The following is a 21,721-nucleotide window of genomic DNA, read 5'->3' as shown; positions in this document are numbered from 1 at the left end:
ATGTCATATTTTTTGAGGGCAGTGAAACGCCCCGGAGCTTCTATTTGTTCCTGGTAGGCGGAAGTAGAGGAAAGTCATTGAGATTGTGGCTGTGGGGCAGGTGAAACCCCTGTGTCACTTCTTTGGTTTGTTGGCTGCCATTGTCGCCCCAGTAAGGACCTCTGTATTGCCCTCTTCCTCGCCACGCCTGTTTTACCCCTTTGAAATTTTTCAGGATTAGGAAAGGACCAGTTTTTGAAGGCCAATTCCTACTGAATCTGGGGGTTGAACCTGGAGGAAATCTTTCACCGCCTGAACTGATTTTGCTTTTTCCTCGATGGACTTTAACACATCCTTAGCATTAGCACCAAAAAGCTTGTTCTTTCCAAAGGTGCATCCAGACGTTTTGCCTTTACATGATCTGGTAGAGGTTGATCTTTAACCATGCATGTCTACTAATGACTGCCCCTGTCATAGCTGCCCTACATGAAGCTTCCAGTGCATCATATCCACACTGCAGGAAGTGATTGCTTACTTGCTGAGAGTTATGTACAGCTTCCTGCAAAGACTTCCTGTCTAAAGGATCAGGAGAGGCCAATGTTTTCTGTAAATCTTCTAACAGGAAATCCTGATATTGAAACATATGAAAAAGGCAATTCAAAGCTCTCAAAGTAGTGGAGGTGTAAACCTTTTTACCCCATCTCTCTAATGACCTAGCTTCCCTGTTGGAGGGCAAAGGATTTTTAGAGGTGGAAGCTGAAACACCTTTAGGTCCCTGAGAAATAGTTTCCAAATCAGCAGTATGGGCCCTGAATAAATGGGAATGTGTTTCTGGGACCCTGTAATACCTGTCTGGCTTGGCTGGGGCAGGAGGAAGAGAGTCAGGGGTAACACTAGTCAGAATATAAATCATCCAAAACATCAAGCACAGGAGGAATAGCTAAGGGCCTGTGCTGGGGCTTTTTAAGGAAAGTTCAAGCTTCCTGGAATCAGAATATTCCTGGCCTTGCCACTTGAAATGTTCACTCATGGTATGCAGAACTTCCCCAAAAGAAATATCCTCAGGAGGGGAGGCCGAGGGGATGGAATCCTCTGCATCAGAGTCCTCATAGGTCTGGAAGAGCTCTTCCTGGCCAGAGTGGACAGAGTCCTCAGAATCTTCATCTGAAGGAATAGGGTCAGAGGGTTCAACCCGGGGCCTTTTATCAGAAGGAGGTTGGGATCCTCTCAGGATGGGCCTGTGAACCTCTAATCATAGAAATTAAGTCAGCAGCCATAGTCATAATTTGTGTCTCTGGAGTAGGCTGAGGCAAGGCTTTAGCGGAAAGATGCTTGGTCTTGCTGGCTGCCTTAGCCCTAGTGTAGGCCTTAATAGACATGGCCATAGGAGGCCTGGCAGCTCCACGTGCAGGAGTGACCTTATCTACAGCAATGGTCTCTGGCATTTCCTCGGTTTCGGTATCCGGAGGAAAATCAGTAACTGGCGGAGTGATATCTGGAATCAGAGTCGTCGGTAATGCGGTGTCTTCGGTTCGGAGCGGTGGAATAACTCTCAGGAGGAACCAAAGCACTCGCAGTAGGTTTTGGCGTGGAGTCTGTGGTAGACGCGGGCCGAGGATGTCGGTCCCGGTCTTTTCGTTTCTTGGGAGTTTGCGATGTCGGAAGCTCCGACGGCATTGTATAGGCAAATTTTTCGCTGAAAAAATCTTCAGCGAACTCTGCCCGGCGCCTGAGAGGGCGCTTGTTGAAGCGAGCACAGGCTACACAGGCCGAGACGTCGTGGTCTGGGCCAAGGCAAGGTAGACAGTGGAAATCCTTATGAGGTATTTGTTTACCACAAGAAAGACAATTGTTAACTTTTTCAGTAATTTCTGACATCGGCCGAGGCAAGAAAAAGTCCCCAACGGGGTACTTAGCTTTTTTTTGATGACTTCGGAATCTAAGAATACAGGAGCTGACCGACCGGCACTTGCGAACTGCTTCTGCTTCGGGCACCGCGCGTTAAGAAAGACTGAAGAAAATGGCGTCAGCTGATGCTTATGTACTCCAGCCGCTCTGACGGAGAGAAATGCGACATCAGCCGACGTCGGACCCAGACTTTGGAATCCGGCCGACCGAGGGCTGCCTGAGGCAGGACAACCCATATGTTATGACTGCAGTTGCATTCTTGAAGGACATATGCTCAGTTTTTCCTAGAGCTTTAGTTCTGTTCAAGTAGAATCTTAGCTGTCTGTGTACGTCCAAGGAATGCAGAATTCTCTCCCCTTTGTTCTGCAGATTTGGATAAAAAGTTAGCAGATGTATTGTTTGGTTAAGAGCCACACTGGAAACCACCATATGCATAAAAGTAGGATTTGTCCTCAGAGACACCCTGTCTGGGTAAAATATGATAAAAGACTACAGCCATGAGGGCCTGTAGCTCTGAAACTCTTCTTGCTGAAGTAATTGCTAGTAGCAGAGTCTTCCATGATAAGAACTTCATATCAGGGGTAGCAGCTGGTTCAAATGGAGGCAGGGTGAGCTTTCCAAACAATTGAGGTCCCATGCAGGTAATGGTGATCTAGGGCTCCACTAAGATACTGCTTTAGTAAAGGATGAAAAAAGATTGGTGGCTCTATTACAATGAGCCGAAATGGCAGATGCATGGATTTTGATTGATGACAAAGGAAGGCCTTTGTCAAGCATCTCAGTTAAGTATTGTAATATCCAAGGAATATTTTGTTCTGCTGTATCAGTTCCTTCTGCTTGATTCCAAACACAGAATCTCTTCCACTTGTCCGCATAAGATTTTCTAGTACTAGGCCTTCTGGCTTCCAAAATGACATCCATCACAGCTTTACTGAGAATTGTTGTTTGTATGATTACATGAATTAGCCATGCTGCCAGGTTTAGAGTCTGTAGTCGATTGTGCAGGATCTGATTGTTTTGCTGGGACAGTAGTTGTGGTCTCTGAGGCAAGGTCCACGCTGGGTATTGAGACAAGTTCCCTAGGATTGGATACCAATATTGGCGGGGCCAGTCCGGGGCAATTATCTTTGGCTTCTCTTGTCTGACTTTTAGGAGGACCTTGGGTAATAGAGGCAGAGGAGGAAAGGCGTAAACCGATAGGTTTTTCCAACTGAAGGATAGGGCGTCCATTATCCATGCTTGCCTGTGATAAATCCTTGTGCAGAATCTTTTCAACTGATAATTTTGAGACTAGGCAAATAGATCTATGTCTGGGCTCCCCCATTTCTCTCTTATGCTGAAGACTTGTGGATTAATTTCCACTCATGAAGATCCATAAGGTTTCTGCTGAAATAGTCTGCCAGAGTTTTGTTTTCCTGGCAGGAATTGGGCTCGAAGATGCATTTGGCAGGTCAAAGCCATGTCCCACTGTGCCATGGCTAATCTGCAAAGGGGGTATGAGTGAGTGCCCCCTTGCTTGTTTATATGCCACATGACTGTGGTGTTGGTCTATCAGTAGTTGTCCTGGACGAAGTCATTGAAGGCTGTTGGGGCATTTTGTACAGCTAGCATCTCTTTCTGGTTGATATGTAGATTCATTTGTTTTGGTGCCCATATGCCCTGAAAGCATCTTCCTGCCATATAGGCCCCCCAGGCATAATCTGATGCATCTGTTAAGGTTTGGCTGGCAGGGGTTAGAGTGAAGGGCCGTCCCATGTTTTGGTGACAGGCCTTTGCCCACCATATAAACTCCTGTTGCAGGCAGGGAATGAGAGGAATCGTTTCCAGACTGTGTGAATGTGGAGTCCATAAACTTTAGATACATTGAAGTTTCCTCATATGCAGTCTTGCATATGGAATTAGTAGGATGCCATGAAGCCCAGAGCCTGCAGAATTTGTCTTGCAGAAGTTTGTTTTTGTTGCCATCAGTTTTAAGTAGTCAGTTGCCCTTGTTTGTCTGGCGTAAGGTAAGCCATCTGGGCAGTTGTATTCAAGCTTGCACCCAGGAATGTTATCTTTTGAGAGGGTACCAGTTGTGATTTATTTTCGTTTGTGTACCATAGGCATGTTAGAAGCCTTTTCACAAATGCCAGGTGTCGAAGAGTGTCCTTGTTCTCTGACTGAATGAGACAGTCGTCCAAGAAAGGATATATTTGTATATTTCTTTGTCTGCAAAATGCAATTACTGGTGCCAGGTACTTTGTAAAGACCATGGGAGCAGTAGATAAGCAAAAGAGCAGTGCAGAGAATTGGTAATGCCTTAAGCCAGCCTTGAATCATTGGTATCTTCTGCACGATTGTCTTATTGGGACATGGAGGTATGCCTCTTAGGTCTAATGTCACCAGCCAAGCATTCTTGCCCAGCATGGGCAGAAGCTAAGTCAGCATTTTGAATTTTGGAATGTCCAGATAGGTGTTCAAAATTGATAAATCCAGTATTGGCCGCCAGGCCTTGTCCTTTCTGGGTACCAACAACAGTCTTGAGTAAAAACCTTGTCCTTTTTCCTGTTATGGTACTGGTTGAATGGCCCCCATACCCATTTGGGACGCAATCTGCTTCTGCGCCTCTGCCCATTGATTTGTGGGCAGATCTGGCCAACCGTTTGCCATTGGCAGAGTGCAGAAATGGAATCTGTATCCCTGTGATACTGTTTAGTACCCACTTGTCCTGGGTTATTAACTGCCAATTTTGAGCAAAAAGTGCTAATTTCCCCCCTAAGGGTGCTGCCAAAAGGTAAGTGCTTGGTGTAGGCAGAGGAAAGTAATTGGGACTTTTGTCTGTAGGTTTGTGCTTTATCTCCCCTAATTTGGAGGTAGCTGCGCCCCATTGCTTTGACCAGTATGAATCTTGCGCCTGGTATCTGAAACCCTTTGGGTGTCTGAATTTGCCCCTTTGAGCTCTGAGAGGAAAGGACCAATTTTTTTGTAGGCCAGTGTCTACTGAATCTTGGTGGCTGCACTTGTCAGTAGTATTTAATAGTTTGCATAGACTTAGCTTTACCTTCCATTTTCTTAAAAACCTCTTCTGCCTTAATACCAAACAAATAATCATGCTGTAAAGGTGCATCTAGTTACTCAGCTTAAACATGATCAGGCAAATTTTGTTCCTTTAACCAGGCATGCCTCCTAATCACAGATCCAGTAACTGCAGCCCTGCAGGAGGCCTCTAAGGAATCAAAACCACATTGCAAAGTATGCTTTCCAACGTGTTCAGCTGCATGCAATAATTCCTGCAATTCTTCATTTTCTGCAAATTCTGAAATCCTTTTCTGTTTCAGCGATAAAAATTCCAAAAGCAAGGTGCAGAAACAGAGATGTACAATCCACTATAGAGCTTTATTCAACCACGAAATCCACAAACAGTTCAAAACAGAACGAAAAACGAACACTTGAAAATACATAAAAGCCTTAGATATTCCACCATGCGTTTTCGTCTCATACATAGACCATCAGATGACCAGCCTGTTTCAGGAGGACCAATATTTAAAATATAACCAATTAATCAGTTTATTATACAATTAAGTAATCTACCAATAAGTTATAAAAGTACAGGATGAGAAACTAGTAAACATATGGTTGATGGATTTTATTTTAAAGAATAATTTTATTTTAACGGTGAATTTTATCAACAAATTCAGGGGGTAGCAATGGGAGCTGCCTGTACTCCTACATACGCGAACTTGGTCCTTGCTAAATGGGAGGAGAAATATATTTTTAATAGTGAATTTGAAAAATGCTGGTCTTTATATCATAGGTTTTTGGACAGTTATTTTTTGGACAGCTGGAAAAGATAAATTAGAGGAATTTATAATGTATATAAGTAATACAACTAAGTTTTTGAGGTTTACATGTACAATTTGACATTAGCCTGCAATATTTGGACATTGAGGTACATAAAGTAGGTACAAATTTTGAAACTAAAATATATAGAAAACCAACTTTCTGAAATTCCTTCTTGTATTTTTAAAGTGCACACTTTACATTGTAAGAAAAACATTGTGAAAGGACAATTTGTAAGGGGTTGCCGTATGACAAGTTTGGAAAGTGATTTTCTTAAGGAGTGTGAGTTACTACAGAAAATGTTTAGAGAGGGGCTACCCTCTGAATTTCATTACCCAAATAAAGGAAGTGGAAAAAGTGAGAATTGACAAATTTAAACCCATACTAGGATGTAAAGAATACAGTAATATTTTTATCAAAGAAAAGGCTAGAGAGGATTTTAATCAGGCCTTAATACTAGAATACAATGTTTTAAATAGTAATGTTAAAAAGATTTTTAAGGGAATGGGAGAGATTTGTTTCCCTCTCGGACATAAATTTGTCCAATATACCACAAAAGGTGATCTATAAGAATTCTCATTGTATCAGAACTATTTTAGAGAACAAAGTAGGTAATAATAACAGGGTTAAGAAGGGAACATATAAATGTGGCCATTGTACCCAATGTATATGTATTTTAAATTTAGAAAATTACTACCTGGAAAGTAGAAGAAAAGTGGATAAATAGCTCTGAATATTACAATTGTGAGACCTGAGGGAATTATATATTTAGCTATTCGCAGGACATGCGTGTCCTATGTGGGAAAGACAGAAAGGAAATTAAAAAGAAGGATCTATGAACATAGTTATGAAATTTCAGTGGGAAAGGAAACTAATGCTCTTTTTAAACATACTAGGACCTGTTCAGATGCTAGTTTTGGTTTTATGGTCTTAGAACAAATTAAAAATATTAGAGGGGGTCCTTGGGAAGATGAAATAGAATACAGGGAGCTTTGGTGGCAGATGACCCTAGAAGCAAGCGACCCCCCCCCCCAGGTTTAAACGACTATATCTCTATTAAACCTTTGTTAAAGCTAAGATCTGCGAAGCTCTAAAGGGATATGAAATATAACCTAAACATAGCCACTAGAGGGCACAGGTCTGCACAAAATGAATATCCTGTATTTTATTTATACTTTCATATTAGAAACTACTTTTTTTTAAAAAATGACTTTAAATAATTACTTTTTTGAAGATTTTATATTATTTAATGGGTTTTAATTTGAGAATAAAGAACTACGTTGATTTGATAAAATTTAGCAAGCTTTTTTGAAGTATGGGTATAATTATAGTCTTAAGTACTTTTATAACTTATTGGTAGATTACTTAATTGTATAATAAACTGATTAATTGGTTGTATTTAAATACTGGTCCTCCTGAAACAGGCTGGTCATCTGATGAAGTCTATGTATGAGACGAAAACGCATGGTGGAAATATCTAAGGCGTTTATGTATTTAAGTGTTCGTTTTTCGTTCCGTTTCGTACTGGATTTGGTGGTTGAATAAAGCTCTACAGTGGATTGTACATCTCCGTTTCTGCACCTTGCTTTTGGAGTTTTTGGTCATTTTGGGCAGTTTACACCACTTTATTTTTGGTTTCTGTTTCAGCGATCCCATAACATGTTGTTGGTACTTAAGCATATGAAATTGACAGTTTAAGGCCCTGACTGCCAAGGTTGCAGATGTATAACCCCCCCCCCCAATCTGTCTAGTGCCCCTGAATCTGTCAGAGGGGCTAGGATTTTTTGCTATTGAGGCCTTAACTCCCTTTGGACCCTGTGAAATAGTTTCAAGATCAGCAGAAGGGTTTCTAAATAAAAATGTATGCGAGTCAGGGACCCTGTAATATCTGTCAGTCTTACTGGGAGCCGGAGGTAAGGACTCAGGGGTCAAGCTTGACTCCGAAAACACATCATTCACAGTGTCTAAAACAGGGGGAATGGCTAAAGGCTTATGCTGAGGGAGAAGGAAATCCCTGAGCCTCTTGATTCTGAGAAGTCTTGATTCCCCCAGTGAAAATGCTCCCTCAAAGTATGCAAGGTTTCTCCAAATGAATAATCCTCTGGAGGAGATGCAGATGAAATAGACTCCTCAGCATCAGAATCCTCATAGGGAGTTATAAATAATTCCGGATCAGAAGAAATAGAAATCTGATCTGAAGATTCATAATCAGTGTCTTGCCTAGGCCTCTTAACTGGAGGGGGATGGGTACCCCTGATCAAGGTGATAAGGTCTTCAGCCATTTTGATCATCTGTATTTTAGGCATAGAGGCCTGTGCACATAGCTCATGAGTCCTTTTTTTAGTTTTAGAAGTTGCCTTTGTCTTTGGTTTTGCAGGGTCGTCTGTCTGATATATAAATGTTGAGGTCTGAATACACCCTCAGAAGCCAGTGCCTGTTCAGCAGCTCCGGACCCATCCGAGGGAGATACATCCGTCAGTCCAATACCTTGGGTATCTTGTGGCATGCCAGACTGCACATGTCTGTAGAGGCCTGCGACTCGAAGGTAGCAGGTATCAGGGGCTGTGAAAGCGCCTCACTGAGTACCGGTGAACCGGCAACTGGCTTAGGAGAAGCTTAGTCTGTTTTGGATCTCTACTTTCTCTGTCCTTTTCTTTGCGTTTCTTTATGTACTCTTGTAGCTGGACTGCTATCAGACTACATTTCAGGGTAGTTAAATCTGTTTCCAAAATACTTTGATGCAAAAAAATACTGACGCTTAATAGTGCGTTGCTTAAATTTAGCACAAAACAGACAACCAGGCACACTGTGATCAGGGCCTAGGCAAGGAATACCGTATACATGGAAATCCTTATGAGGTATTTGCTTCCCACAAGTAATACAATTAACTTTTTCTGACATCGGTAAAAAGCAAGAAAAAAATTTCCCAACAGGGTATTTTGCTTTAGTGAAGACTTCGGTTCTGAAACCGAAACTTGAATATTTCAGTAGTCGGCCGACTGGCACTTGCAAAATGCTTCTGCTTCGGGCACCGTGCGGCAAGAAAGACTAAAGAAAATGGCGTTGAGTGCATGTTTTATACCCCCGATGACCTGACGTCATGCAGGAGAAGACAGCAACTGACACAGGGCAAATAACAGTTGTGTACACTTACCATAAATGTAGATGTTAGAGTGTATTCACTGTTGCAGTCATTACATTTGAGTAATCCTGCTGGTAGGTTGCCCTCAGTCGGCCTAAATTCCAAAGTAGGCTAACTACTTCTGCTATGGGTTCCACGGCAAGAAAGACTGATGTAATGATGTCAGCTGCGTTGCTTTATAGCACCAACCTGACTTCTGACTACAGGCAACGCACAAAAACAGACTCTGGTATTCAGGCCGGCCGAAGGCTACCACAGCAGGGATAACCCACTGGTGATGACTGCTACAGTGAAACACAAAGAACATGGTACTGTTCCTTAAGTTTAACATCCTCTTGTTTGAGATGCTGGAACCTTTAACTCTACAATGTTAACATACCCTTTCTGACTCACCCACAAAGCACAAATGTCTGGGTTGGGGGTATCCCCACAGCATGCGAGTCCAACAGGGCATAAATGTAAAGGCCTTGCCATCTTCAGCTTTTACAAACTGTTGAAATCATTCTCTGAACTTGAAGTTTTAAGCTCTGGATTAAGAATTTCAGCACAGTGTAAGAGCATTATTTGATGGTGGATATATTTAGCTGACCCACTGCAGATGCTGGAAAGTAGTACTAGGCAGGGACAAAGTAGGTACTGCTATTGCGATCTACTCCACTTGTGAAAAAAATTATTCCACTGTTAGCCTCAAAAAGAACAGTGGTTGGCAGGCAAGACAAGACATATGGAGTCAAGACTGCACCTCACTAAAGTTTGTGCCTTCTCACCTTCATGCGACTCATGTCAACTGATGCTCTTGTTAGCTGCTCACAAATTGCTCTAGTTTCTCACCTAGTCTTCCTTGTGGAGCTTTGCTTCAGGTTTACCTTACACCACTATAGGAAAGTTATTCTACAGATGGAGGGAAACATGCTTCTTGGCCTCAGGCAAGACGTTAATGTTCAGGGAAAGCCAAGAGGCTACAGCCTCTGCAAACTAACATTTTCTTAAAAAGATAAGTTAGCACTAAGTAAAACTTGCCGGTCTTCGTCTAAGCACAGACACCTAGGTGCCTTTTAAGAGACCATCTCTCACAGGCGCATTTGCTGGTGATCCAGGAACAGTGCGTCAGAGATCTCCAACAAAACAGAGCACACATTCAATATACACATTAATACAAAGCAAAAAAGGTAGTATTAGCAAAGAAAACAGTTTCCCATGTGTGTACTAATAACAGTCCTGTAGAAATTGCCTGGGCAACACCAAGAGACTACAGACCTTTGTGGTAAAACTGGCACAGGGTGAGGATCCCCTCAGACTGAGCATACTTACTGACACTATGCAGACAGGAAATAAGCGCCTTTGCAGATGCGTAAAGCTCTGAAGTAAGGCCACAAGAACCACTGTACATTTGAAGCCAATTCCCATTCAGCACTTAACTTTTAATGCATCACTATCAGTAATCTGAAATGTTTTGTGCACCAAACCCCAAGGAATGAAACCCTGAAGCAATCCAATGACATCCTTAGTACTCAACATTGAAATGAGAATTTCTTGAATATAGGCCAACAGAAGTACTTTCTGGGGCATGCAAAGTTTCACCTATAGCACCCCAGGAACTTATGCACTATGTTGCTGTATCTCAGACCAATACTCCTTGCAATTACCCTTTTGCACCATTCTCTCTCGTGTTCTTAACTGTACTTGGGAATGGGATGGTATTATCCAACACTGCACTCTTGAAGTTGCACTTTAGCTAGGACCACATACAAGGGTAATATCTTTTCAAGTCACTGCCTCAGACTAGAGACTTTGGTTTTCAAAGCATCACATTGTTCTGAACAAAGGTTCTACCTTGCATATCAAATACAAAACAAAATGAAATATTACCAGTGAAAGAAAGGGACAAAACTCCCAATGTTACTTAACATGCACAGCCAAGGGGCTTCCACTTTAAACCCAAGGCCTAATTAGGGTCAAAGATCAGGCATTTTTTTTTTTTTTTTTTTTTTTTTATATAAAGAAAAAGGGATTCCCAGTTGGACTGTTTTCATACTTTCAATGGCTGAAAAACTTCATAACATGTTCAAAACTTTTTGTACACGAAATACCTAAATGTACTAATTTTTAGTAGAGTAGAGAATGAAGTCAAATCAGTCAAACAAGATGCTTGCTGAACACCAAAAATATACACCAGAAATTAAATATTAGGGAGCCAAATGTATAAGCAGCCGATGGCAACTCACCTCTGGAAATTTATCCCGAATCTCTTTTATCTTCTCTAAATGTACTAATTTTTAGTAGAGTAGAGAATGAAGTCAAATCAGTCAAACAAGATGCTTGCTGAACACCAAAAATATACACCAGAAATTAAATATTAGGGAGCCAAATGTATAAGCAGCCGATGGCAACTCACCTCTGGAAATTTATCCCGAATCTCTTTTATCTTCTCACCTTTCTGCCCTATGATTGTTCGGTGGAATTTGTGGTCAATTATCATATCCTTAGTGCGTTCATTTTCCTGAAAGCAAAAAACAATTTTTTCATCCTTGAACAAGGCACCCATGTACTCCACCTATCTTTTAACCATTCCAAGAAAAAAACAAGATCCCACACAAGCAAGGTATGCCACAAATGTTCCAGAGGCTGTTCTTTCCAAATCTCAAACCCAACACAAAGTACATGCACTATAACACTACAGTAAAGCCTGTTCTGAATTTTAGGAGGCAGTCATGCATCAGAAATAATGTTGACAAGCCGAATGAAGCCCAAGAGTCAGCATTAGTATTCTCTGTTAATCTTCTGAGCTAAACAGTTTTAAATAGATATCTGTAAACTGAAATCTTTCGAAGAATGCAAAGAACCAAAAAGGGAAGAGAACTGTACCCACTGTAGTGATTTCTTGGCCATATCATTCAAAGACAGCCTAAGATCACAGTTCCAAATGTAGACCACAACGGCAGCTTCATGTGAAAAATATCAAGATGCCCATTATGTATAAAGTACCTACAGAAACATCAAAATTTATTATGCCAGTGTCACAGCACATAGTATACTTACCTTAAGGGTGTGTTTCCAGTCACCAGCACAAGGTGATGAAAATTAATGTAAACAGAAATAAAGGACTGATCCTGCAGGACCTTTAGGCTCAGCCCAGGAATAAGAGTGAATAATCAAAATCAAGTTAGTATGTGCTAGTAATGTCTTACAACTGCCTAAGTATACCCACACTTTGAATAATATGCTGCATGCATGGTCTTCAATCTCATCTTAGATGAAAGTTGAAGGGAGGAAAGGTGAAAAGAGTGAGGAGCAGAAAAAAAAGTAAAGGCAAAGCAATGCACAATGGATATTTATGAAGGAGACTGATTAAAAGATGAGCATGGGAGGGGTACAACTGTCTGGGAAATGAACCACATTGCTGCCAGCTTTACAGCTGGATGTCTCATCTGTTTGCCCAGCCTTTTAAGACCACAGGATCCCTCCCCGGTGTAAAGTAAAGGTGAACTGGAGCATGTCCAATATGCGGTTACAGAAGGGGACCATATACCCACACCATCTTTCGAGTGTGTCCTGCTCCCCAGTTTAGCCCTCCTAACAAGGAGCAGATGAAAATGAGAGTACCCATGTCAAAGTGGTAGGCAGATCCCTGAAAGCTTAAAGATTTTATCTAAATTTAATAAACCACCTCTCTCCACAGTTTAGTTACAAATTTAGTCAAAGGACAGAGAGTAATCCTAGGGATATGGGACAAAAGGCATAAGGCAGTGATCTACCCAAGCAAGGGGGTCAAGCACATACTTCGAGAAGTGGGTGGAAGACCATCAAATAAAATTACCTGTTGCACTATTGAATATTATGGCACATTACCTACACAGCTATACTAGTTTCACTAGATCACTGTTGCAATATTCCTTGCATATGGGACAACTCCCAGAGCTTAAACTGAGTGGTAAACACACTAAGGTGACATTGATGTGTAGGCTTTGCAAAGCCACCTTGGCAAACTTCTCTGGCTCTGACATGGTAACTTGTGCTTCGTAAATGTATGGAGAGGACCAATATGCAGCTTCCAAATTACAGAGGAAAGTATGCACCCTGTAAGAAAGCCCCACTGTGCAAACAGTAGTACCATGGACCCTACCTGTGCCTGTTTTACTTAGCTGCTGTACCAGAATTTAATACATTTAGATACTCTGTTATTGCTTTGATACTATCAGTCACTTCCTTCTATGTCACTAGGATTAACTGCTCAGTCTTGCTGAAGTTGTCCTGTATAGGACAAACGTCAACGTTACACATCCAGGGAGGGCACGATGGTTTCCCTCATGAGTGTAGAAAGGTGGGAAGTTGAATGAGTTGGTTTAGAATAGATTGACACTAAATTAGGCAAGAATGAGGATTAGTCCTAGATTCAGCTTTCTGTGGAAAGTCATGGAAGAGGTGCACACAAGGACTTGAAATTTCAGCAACTGTCTGGCAGAAGCAAGTACCACCAGCAATACAGTCTTCCATGTCAGGAACTTTACTGGTGAGGAGGCTGCTGGCTACAAAGGCTTAAATCCTCTTTTCCGGAACACAGCTTTGGTTCCAAAGTAGAGTCACTCTTTGCTGTACTTGTATAAAAAGTGACAGCCATCTAGCTACTGGTGGCACCAGGTGAAGGCAGGCAGAACTGTTAAATGGACCTCAACTGGTCCAAAAGCCAGTCCCATCTTTAGAAGTTCATGGAGATAGTGAAGCATTTCTATGTTAGATGGGATCGGACCCCTACCTTAGCATCAGAAAACTTCCATTTGGACTCCAATAACTTTCTACTGGTAGGTTCTCGCTCCTTCAATAGAGAAGCACAACTTCAGAGAACCGCTGCAAAGGGGCATAAGTCTATCAAATGACAGTTGCAAAGTCGATGGATTAAGGTGTAAAAATATACCTTTGCACTGTCAATATTTCTGGGATAGTGGCGGGAACTGCCTCCTGCCATCTCCCTGAGAAGAGCAACCAGTGTTGCCTGGCATAGAATGGGGTTAAAAAGAATTGTTCAGGGTCTGTCCTTCCTCCCCTTCAGGACCATTATAGAAATAAAGGCCAAGGGAATGAAGGTTTACACACACCTCCTCATTCAAGCTAGAGAAGGGAAGCATTCAACAGAGCAGTAGTAGTACTTTAGTGATGCAAACCAGTCAAGCTGAGGAATAACCCCATTTCTGAATTATTTCTAGGAAGACTTGCTTTAACTAGAGGGTCTACCCTTTGTCCTGCTCAGCCACTGTATAATGCCCCAAAAACTTTTGTGGTGATGGCCAGTTCTCATGCCAGACAGCCCAGAGAAATAAAAAAATAGACATTGAGGTCATGAAGTACCTCCAAAGTGAAGGACTTTGCAGAAAATGTAATTCAGAAAGCACCAGAACAGGACAGAGCAATGGAGATCTAAATTAAGGGGAAACCAGTGGAATGGGAAGCAACTGGTCAGGTGCCATATGAAGATATTGTGGAGCCTTCCACAGAAAACCAGTATAAACATCCACTTTAAGCTGAACAGCAAGGGAAGGAAGAAACTGGAAACTGATGGTTATGTTGAGGAGTGATAAGTAACAGTTCTCATATGACAGAGCAATAGATGCCATATGATGAAACTGAAGAGAATGTGCCACAGGAAGATGCAATAGAACTTTCTAGAGAGTGGCCACAGGGACTGGAAAACAAAAAATGTGTCCTCAGTCTAGAAGAAACTGAGCTAAGAGACGTTGCTCGACTTAAGAGACATACTTAAGATTAACGAAAGACTGCAGAAGGTCAATAAAACCCAAAAAGTCAGAAGTGTGATAAAACAAATGAACAGTAATTAGGACCATCCATAGAGATTCATGCATTATAACAGAAGTAAGCAGGACATATAACTGTGCAGCTAAATTAACTGAAAGTTCTACCACAAGAACACAGGGTAGTGGAGAGAGAAAGGGGAGAAATTTAACACCATCATGGAAGTATCAAATAGAGGAAACTATAAAGCAACTAAGACAAGAACTGTCATTATTAGAGGAGTATAGAAGAGGGAACAGAACAAAAATACTCAGACAGATGTAATAAAAACAATGTGCAGTATTAGAACAGATCAGGATCCATCATGCAGTATCACAAATGTATTTCCAGTTTGATTACCAGGGAAGTCCACTGGGGCAGAGTGACCTGTTTAAAGTGGAAGCCCGGGGAGAAAAGCTCCAAGATGCACAATACAGACAAGGTACAGAAATACACAATGTCAGTCTTGCATAACAGAAACAGTTACAAGCAAGTACCTTGAAAATATGCATAAGCAGAAAAGCATTAAGTGTGGACTTGTTTATACATTTTTAGTGTGCACATTCAGATATTAGGTGAGATGATGTTTTATATACATACTTTTAAATAAAATGAGGATACACTATACAAGCACAATTTCAGAAAAGAAATTAGTAATGGAAAGCTATATACAATATTTACAATGCTGAACCAGAAGAAACAAGCAGCTAATAGAGAAAGGAGAGCAAAGAAAATGCACGTGGGAGCATAGCAGAAGGAGAGTTATTGAGGGCTTTGGAACCAGAATGGGAAAACCCCCTAGGGGAATGGACTAAAGAAGATTAGGCTGGATGGTGGCAACTGCATTTCCATTTTGGGGCCAGGTGTTTGGTAAACTGAGTTTTGAAGTTTAAGTTTGGATCAAATAAACTAAAAAATCTCAGCACAGGCTGAAAAACTAAGACATACAAATAAAGTACAAAATAAGCAAGTTACTGATTACCCCAAAAAGTTTGAGAACTGGGAAATAAGAAAAGGAATTGAAAGATAAAAAAAGTTATGTTCTTACCATAACGTTCCATGTGAGTTCATCTCGCCACTTTGTTCTTAAATGTGGGTTCGGAGCCGATCCCTCGGCTCAGTCTCGGCCGCTTTTCAAGCTCAAACTCTGAAAAGCTAGAGACACAGTATATATCCCATGATGCTCTACTGTAAACCCCAGATCTAGTAGGCTGCACCCAAAGACAGCCTAAAAAAATAAGCACTGCAGTACCTACCTATCTAGGTACCTCTAGATTTGCAGAAAGGAAAAACAGTCTGTCTTAAGGAGACAAGCTGACAAGACCAACCAATTCATCAAGACAACCATTCTTCTTCACCAGGAGTGGGAAGGTGGGAGGGAATAAGAACAAAAAGGCAAGATGAACAACTCACATGGAACGTTATGGTAAGAACATAACTTCGTTATGTGAAGTTGTTCTATCTCGCCATTTTGTTCTTACACGTAGGTAGCGCCCCAAGCACCCTAATCCTGGGCGGCTCAAGGGAGAACATTCCTGAGCACAGTGGAACCAAAGGAAGCCCTGTCCCTGAAGGCCCTGACCACTTTGTAATGAGTGATAAACGTGCAAGGTGCGGACCAAGTAGCGGCTGCACAGATGATATCCAAGGGTAAACTAGCTGCATGAGCTAATGACGTAGAAACAGCCCAGGTAGAATGGGCTTTGACATTTGTCAGTAATGGCTGGTTAGTAGAGGAATAAATGAATTTAATGCAATCAGAAAGCCACTTAGATAATGTGACTTGATACCACAGAACCTTTCTTGTTCTCTGCACAAGACCAAGTTGATCAGATTGCCTGAAATCTTTCATTCTGTCCACGTAGAATCGCAATTGTCTGTGAACATCAAGATTGTGTAACATATATTCCAGTTTGTTGGTATGGTGTCCAAAAGAAGTTGGGAGCTCAATGGACTGATTTAAGTTAGTTTCTGAAAAGACCTTAGGAAGAAAGGTAGGATTTGTCCTGAGGGACACCCTATCAGGGTGGAAGATCAAATATGGGGCCTAGAAGATAAAGCTTGGAGTTCAAAGACCCTACGCGCAAATGTAATGGATACCAGAAATATTGTTTTCCAAGACAAACTTCAAATCACAAGATGACTCTGGTTCGAAGGGGGTAAGTATCAATTGGGATAAAAGATTCAAATTCCTGGGGGAGACAGGATGTCTGATAGGTGGTCTGAGATGGTTGGTCCCTTTCAAAAAAGCCTTATAGTCTGTGGGACATGTTAGATCAGTTAAACCATACATGAAAGTTGGAAATGGCAGCCAACTGAACCCTTATGGTGGCAGCTGCTGCGCCATCATAGAACAAGGACAAGAAATATGGTATGAATAGGCGCAACATATGGGTCAACGTCGTGGTGAGAAGCCCAGTGAACAAATAGCTTCCATTTGCTATTGTATAGCTTCCTGGTTGACAGTTTATGAGAGGAAACTATAATATGTTGGACCACGGGAGACTAATCTTGAGACCTGGCTAATATGGGAATTGGAGAAGCCAAGTTGCCAGTTTTAGGGAGATGAGGGAGGGATGAACTCCCGACGAATGAGTCAGAAGGTCTGGCACTGGGTCCAGAACCCATGGTTCTTCCACTTGATACTTCTGTAGGAAGGGGAACCAAATCTGACGAGGCCAAGATGGAGCTATCAGAATAACAGTCCTTCCCAGACTTCTGGCTTTCTGTATGAACTTGGGAATTAGCGGGAAGGCATACAGGAGGCCTGAGGGCCAATCGTGTACAAGCGCATCCCTCTGGTTGCTCCCCGGTGGGGGATAAAGGGCAAAGTAGCTTCTGCATTTGGCATTCATCGGAGATGTAAACAGATCGCAGTAAGGCTGGCCCCACCTGTAGAAAATCTTGTCTGCCACCTGTTTGAGGGACCACTTGTGAGGAAACAGGATGGCCCTGTTCAGTTTGTCTGCTATCACGTTGGATGACCCCTCCCCGGATGTGCGTTGCTATCAGAAAACGCCTGGTGGATACAGCCCACTGCCAAATTCTTAGGACCTCTCGGCATAAGGGATACGATCTGGTTCCCCCTTGCTTGATGTACTAGACTACTGACATGTTGTCAGTCTGAAATGCAATTGTCCCTGGAGGAAGACCATCGTGAAAGTGTTGCAATGCCAGGAACACTGCTCTCAGCTCCGGGATATTTATGTGCAAATGTGATTCCATGCTTGACCAAGTACCTTGGACAGTCTTTCCCTGAAATAGCCCCCCCACCCTATCAGGGAAGCATCCGTGGTCACTGTGGCTGTGGGTTGGGGAAGAACAAGGGGACATCCGACTACTATCTGGTCACTGTTCAGCCACCAATTGAGATCCTTCTTGCAAAGATTTGTTAACAGAATCTCGTGCGACATGGGCAGTTGTTGGTAAGACCATTGTGTGAAGAGTAACCACTGGAGTATCCGCATGTGCATGCGCCCTAACGGGACTGCTATTAGCGTCACTGCCATTGTGCCCAACAGTTTCAATATCTGGGATGCAGGAGCTTTGTTCTGGGTCAGACTGGAAAACTGACTTCTTAGGGATAAGATTCTTGTTTGAGGCAACCTGATCCTTGAATCGACAGTGTCTAGCTCTGCTCCTATAAAGGTAATATGCTGCGAGGGCGATAACGCAGATTTTTCGAAGTTTAAGGTTATGCCCAACTGCGAACACAGGTGGATAGTGTAGTCTCTTGCCTGAATTAGTTGATGCCTGGAGGTGGCAGTGAGGAGCCAGTCATCCAGATATGGAAACACGGAATTCTAAGCGTCTCAGGTGAGCCGTGACCACTGCCATACATTTGGTGAACACTCAGGGGGCTGTGGTGAGACCAAAGGGCAGGGCCCTGAATTGGTAATGACTGGCCCCCAGCCGGAAACGCAAGTGATCTCTGGATGATCTGGACATTTTGATGTGGTAGTAAGCATCCTTCAGATCTATAGAGCACATCCAATCGCCTGTTTCTAGGAACGGAAGTATCGATTGAAGCGTGACCACCCGGAACTTTTCCTTCTTAACTAAGGTGTTTAGTTTGCTGAGGTCTAATATGGGCCTCCAGTCCCCGGTTTTCTTTGGAACTAAAAAAACCTTGAGTAAGTTCCGGATCCTATCTGGTCTGCCAGGACTGGCTGGATGATTCTTGTCTAGCAGGTTTTGAATCTCTATGGCTGCTAGTTTTCACAGACTGGGTGGAACGTCTGGAATTCTTGTACACATGGGAGAGAATTTTGTAAAGGGGATGTAGTAACCTCTGGAAATGCTTTTTACCCAAGAATCCGTTGTAATGTTTAGCCAGGCGTTTGGGTATAAAGTCAAGCGACCCCAACCATCTCCAGATAAGGACAGCCGGGCTTCCTTTCAGGAACGCTGATGGGGCTTACCAGAGAACTGCTCCCAGTCACCCTGATTTTGTGGACCACCTCTGCCGTTTGGACAGTGTCTTCCTTTTTTACCCCCTCCTCTGCCCTTAGAGGGGGTATCCGTAGGTGTGTTCTGGAAAGCTCCTTGGGGCTTTTGAAACCACTTTTCCACTTCATTGCCCTTTGGGGTACAGTCTAGTTGGAGTGGAAAAACTGACTCCTACAGCAGACTGTCTTTCCTTGTTCACACCTAGTAAGCGTCTCCTTAACTTTAGGCCTGAACAACGTGGAACCATCGAATGGGGTATTGAGGAAGGAAGACGAAGGCTTCTGCAAAGGAGCAAAAGCGCATCCAAGACAGCCTCCGAAGAGCTATTGCTGAACCTGCCGCCCTACTCGATCCATCAGCGGCATAACAAATGAGCCGCATGGATGAGTTGACTATAGAAATGAGGGTATTGAGTTGTGCAGTCACTTTCTCAGAAAATGCATCAGCTGTGTTACCCTGTAGAGTATCTCCCAGCTCTTTAAGATCTCATTGAAGGCAGGTAAAATTGGTCAGGTAGTTGAGCGATCTCATGGAAAATGCCACAGGACTAAATACGAGTTTCCCATACCTGTCCAGCATCCTAGAATCCCTATTAGGAGGATGGACAGAAAAGGTTTCTGACATATCTTTCTTGGTGGCTGCCGCCACCATGGCATCAACCGGGACTCCCTTGGTAAGAAAGGCCTAAGCAGGGGAAGTAATGAACTTGTAGGGCCTCAGAGGGACCGGTTCCACTGAACCAGGGGACTCCCATGCCCTTCGAGCAACTAGATCCATTAGTTCAAAGGGAGGAGTAACCCAGAAGGTGGATGGTTGAGACCCAAAGGCCTTCAGGAGTACCGACTCATCCTCAGTAGGGGCAAGGGACTGCCAATCACCCTTCTGCCTTAAGATCTCCAATATGTCTGCAAATGAGACATCCTCTGAGGGGGATTGTGGGGACCCTTCTGATTCCTCCAAGTCGGTATCCGATGTCGGGGATTCTTGTGGGGAATCCAAGTGCCTCCTCTTGCACAGTCTCTTCCTAGGTAATTCATTGGTGGGAGCGTCCGGTGAAGTCCCTGTAGAGGCCACCCAATGTGGATACCTGAGGCTCTGGGTCTCGACGCTTGGTAGGGACCCGTGGGGAAGAGACAGAATGAGGTCCTTTAGGAGAGGGGAAGAAAGATCCGAGGAGGTAGTGGTCTTAGAAGACATGACCTTCCTCATGGCATCGAAGGCACTAGAATCCCGGTCCGAGAAGTCTGTCTGCTCCGAAGAGGCCGGCAGCCCTCCCCCAGCAGAGACCCCGCACCCCAATCCAGAGGACAGAGCCAAACCCACCTGCGCCGAAGCCCTGAGGGGAAGGGATGGAACCGAAGTCACGGTCAGACTCTCCACCCCGGAGCCAGCAAGGGAGTGCCAGCGCAGAGACTCCCCAGTTTAAACAGAGGAGATCAAGGTCGACTGAGCTGGATCGAACCTCGGCTCAGAGGGCTCTACCAACATCGGTTCTGCCTCGGCTCGGAGAGTTCGATTGGCTTCGGAGGAGGAGTAGAAAGTAGGACTGGAATTTCAGGCTTCGAAGCAGAGTGGCTTGAAGCAGAAAGCATTTGGCCAGGGCCGGATTCTCTAGCAATCTCTTAACCATGAGGTCCAGGTCCACATCAGATAACCTCGAAGAATGGGTAGAGGGATGGGTCGAAGACGGCACAGATTGAAGAATCAGAGACTGAGGAGTCTCCAACACCAGATCCACAACTGGGCTCAGAGATAAAGAATCGGTACACTGCTCCAAAGGCTGTGGAGCCAATGATCGAACCATACTAGAGGAGCTCGGAGCCAAGGACTTGGGCTCAGAGGACCCCTTTGACGACTTTGACCCCTTCGAAGTCTTGGAAGAAAGGGTCGGTCTTGTCCAGCACAGCCTGAAAATCAGGCTTCAGAAGTCCTCTATCCACCAGCTTCCTGCGCCTTTCCAGAAGAACCCTGGCGCTAGAGTGGCAGATAGAGCACACTTCCTGCAAATGAACAGAACCTAAACAATACACACAGGTGGAGTGGTTGTCTGTCAGACATTTTTTGACCACACTCCTCTTTTGAAGCCAGACTTTCGCTTCAGACATGTTAGAAGAAAGAGGATATATATATATAAAGTTCAGATCCCTGAACTCAACTTTGAGTATTGAACACAAATGTTATTCAACTATTTTTATAAGTTTAACTCACTACAGAACTAGCTAATTTCTAATCTAATTTTAAACTACCACTAATAAAATTAGCACACACAAAGGAGCTGATAGAGCCCTGTCACGCCCAAAAAACTAAGAAAGGCCTAGAACAAACAGCCGCTTTGAAAACACTCCAAAAGTATTCTAATCTACACACCAAGTCTAACTAAACTATTTTTTAAATACTATAACACTAGCTAACACTCCAAGAGAAAATATTTTCCAAACTATTTCTAAACAGAAAAAATTAACACTGGCCCGAGCCTGCTCCAAGTCTGTAGATCCGTTGCAGCGGCAAACCAGATCTGGGGTTTACAGTAGATTATGGGATATATACTGTGTCTCGAGCTTCTCAGAGTTTGAGCTTGAAAAGCGTCCGACTGGGAGCCGAGGGATCGGCTCCAAACCCACATGTAAGAACAAAACGGCG

General features: G+C 43.2%; 1 protein-coding gene across 1 annotated transcript in view; it reads right to left on the bottom strand.

Annotated features, from left to right (window-relative positions):
- LOC122801243 (high density lipoprotein binding protein) overlaps positions 1-21,721 on the bottom strand; it is a 1,918,659-nt gene that overhangs the window by 1,117,660 nt on the left and 779,278 nt on the right. The window contains exon 13 of the mRNA XM_044070795.1: positions 11,244-11,348. Within this exon, the coding sequence (XP_043926730.1) occupies positions 11,244-11,348 (105 nt within the window). The remainder of the gene's footprint in view (positions 1-11,243; positions 11,349-21,721) is intronic.

This window comes from Protopterus annectens, chromosome 4.part1, assembly GCF_019279795.1.
Source record: "Protopterus annectens isolate FY-2018-M chromosome 4.part1, PAN1.0, whole genome shotgun sequence".
In the NCBI taxonomy this organism is placed as follows: Eukaryota; Metazoa; Chordata; order Ceratodontiformes; family Protopteridae; genus Protopterus; species Protopterus annectens.
The sequence above is the reverse complement of the archived record's forward strand: the minus strand, read 5'-3'. Positions and strand labels throughout refer to the sequence as shown.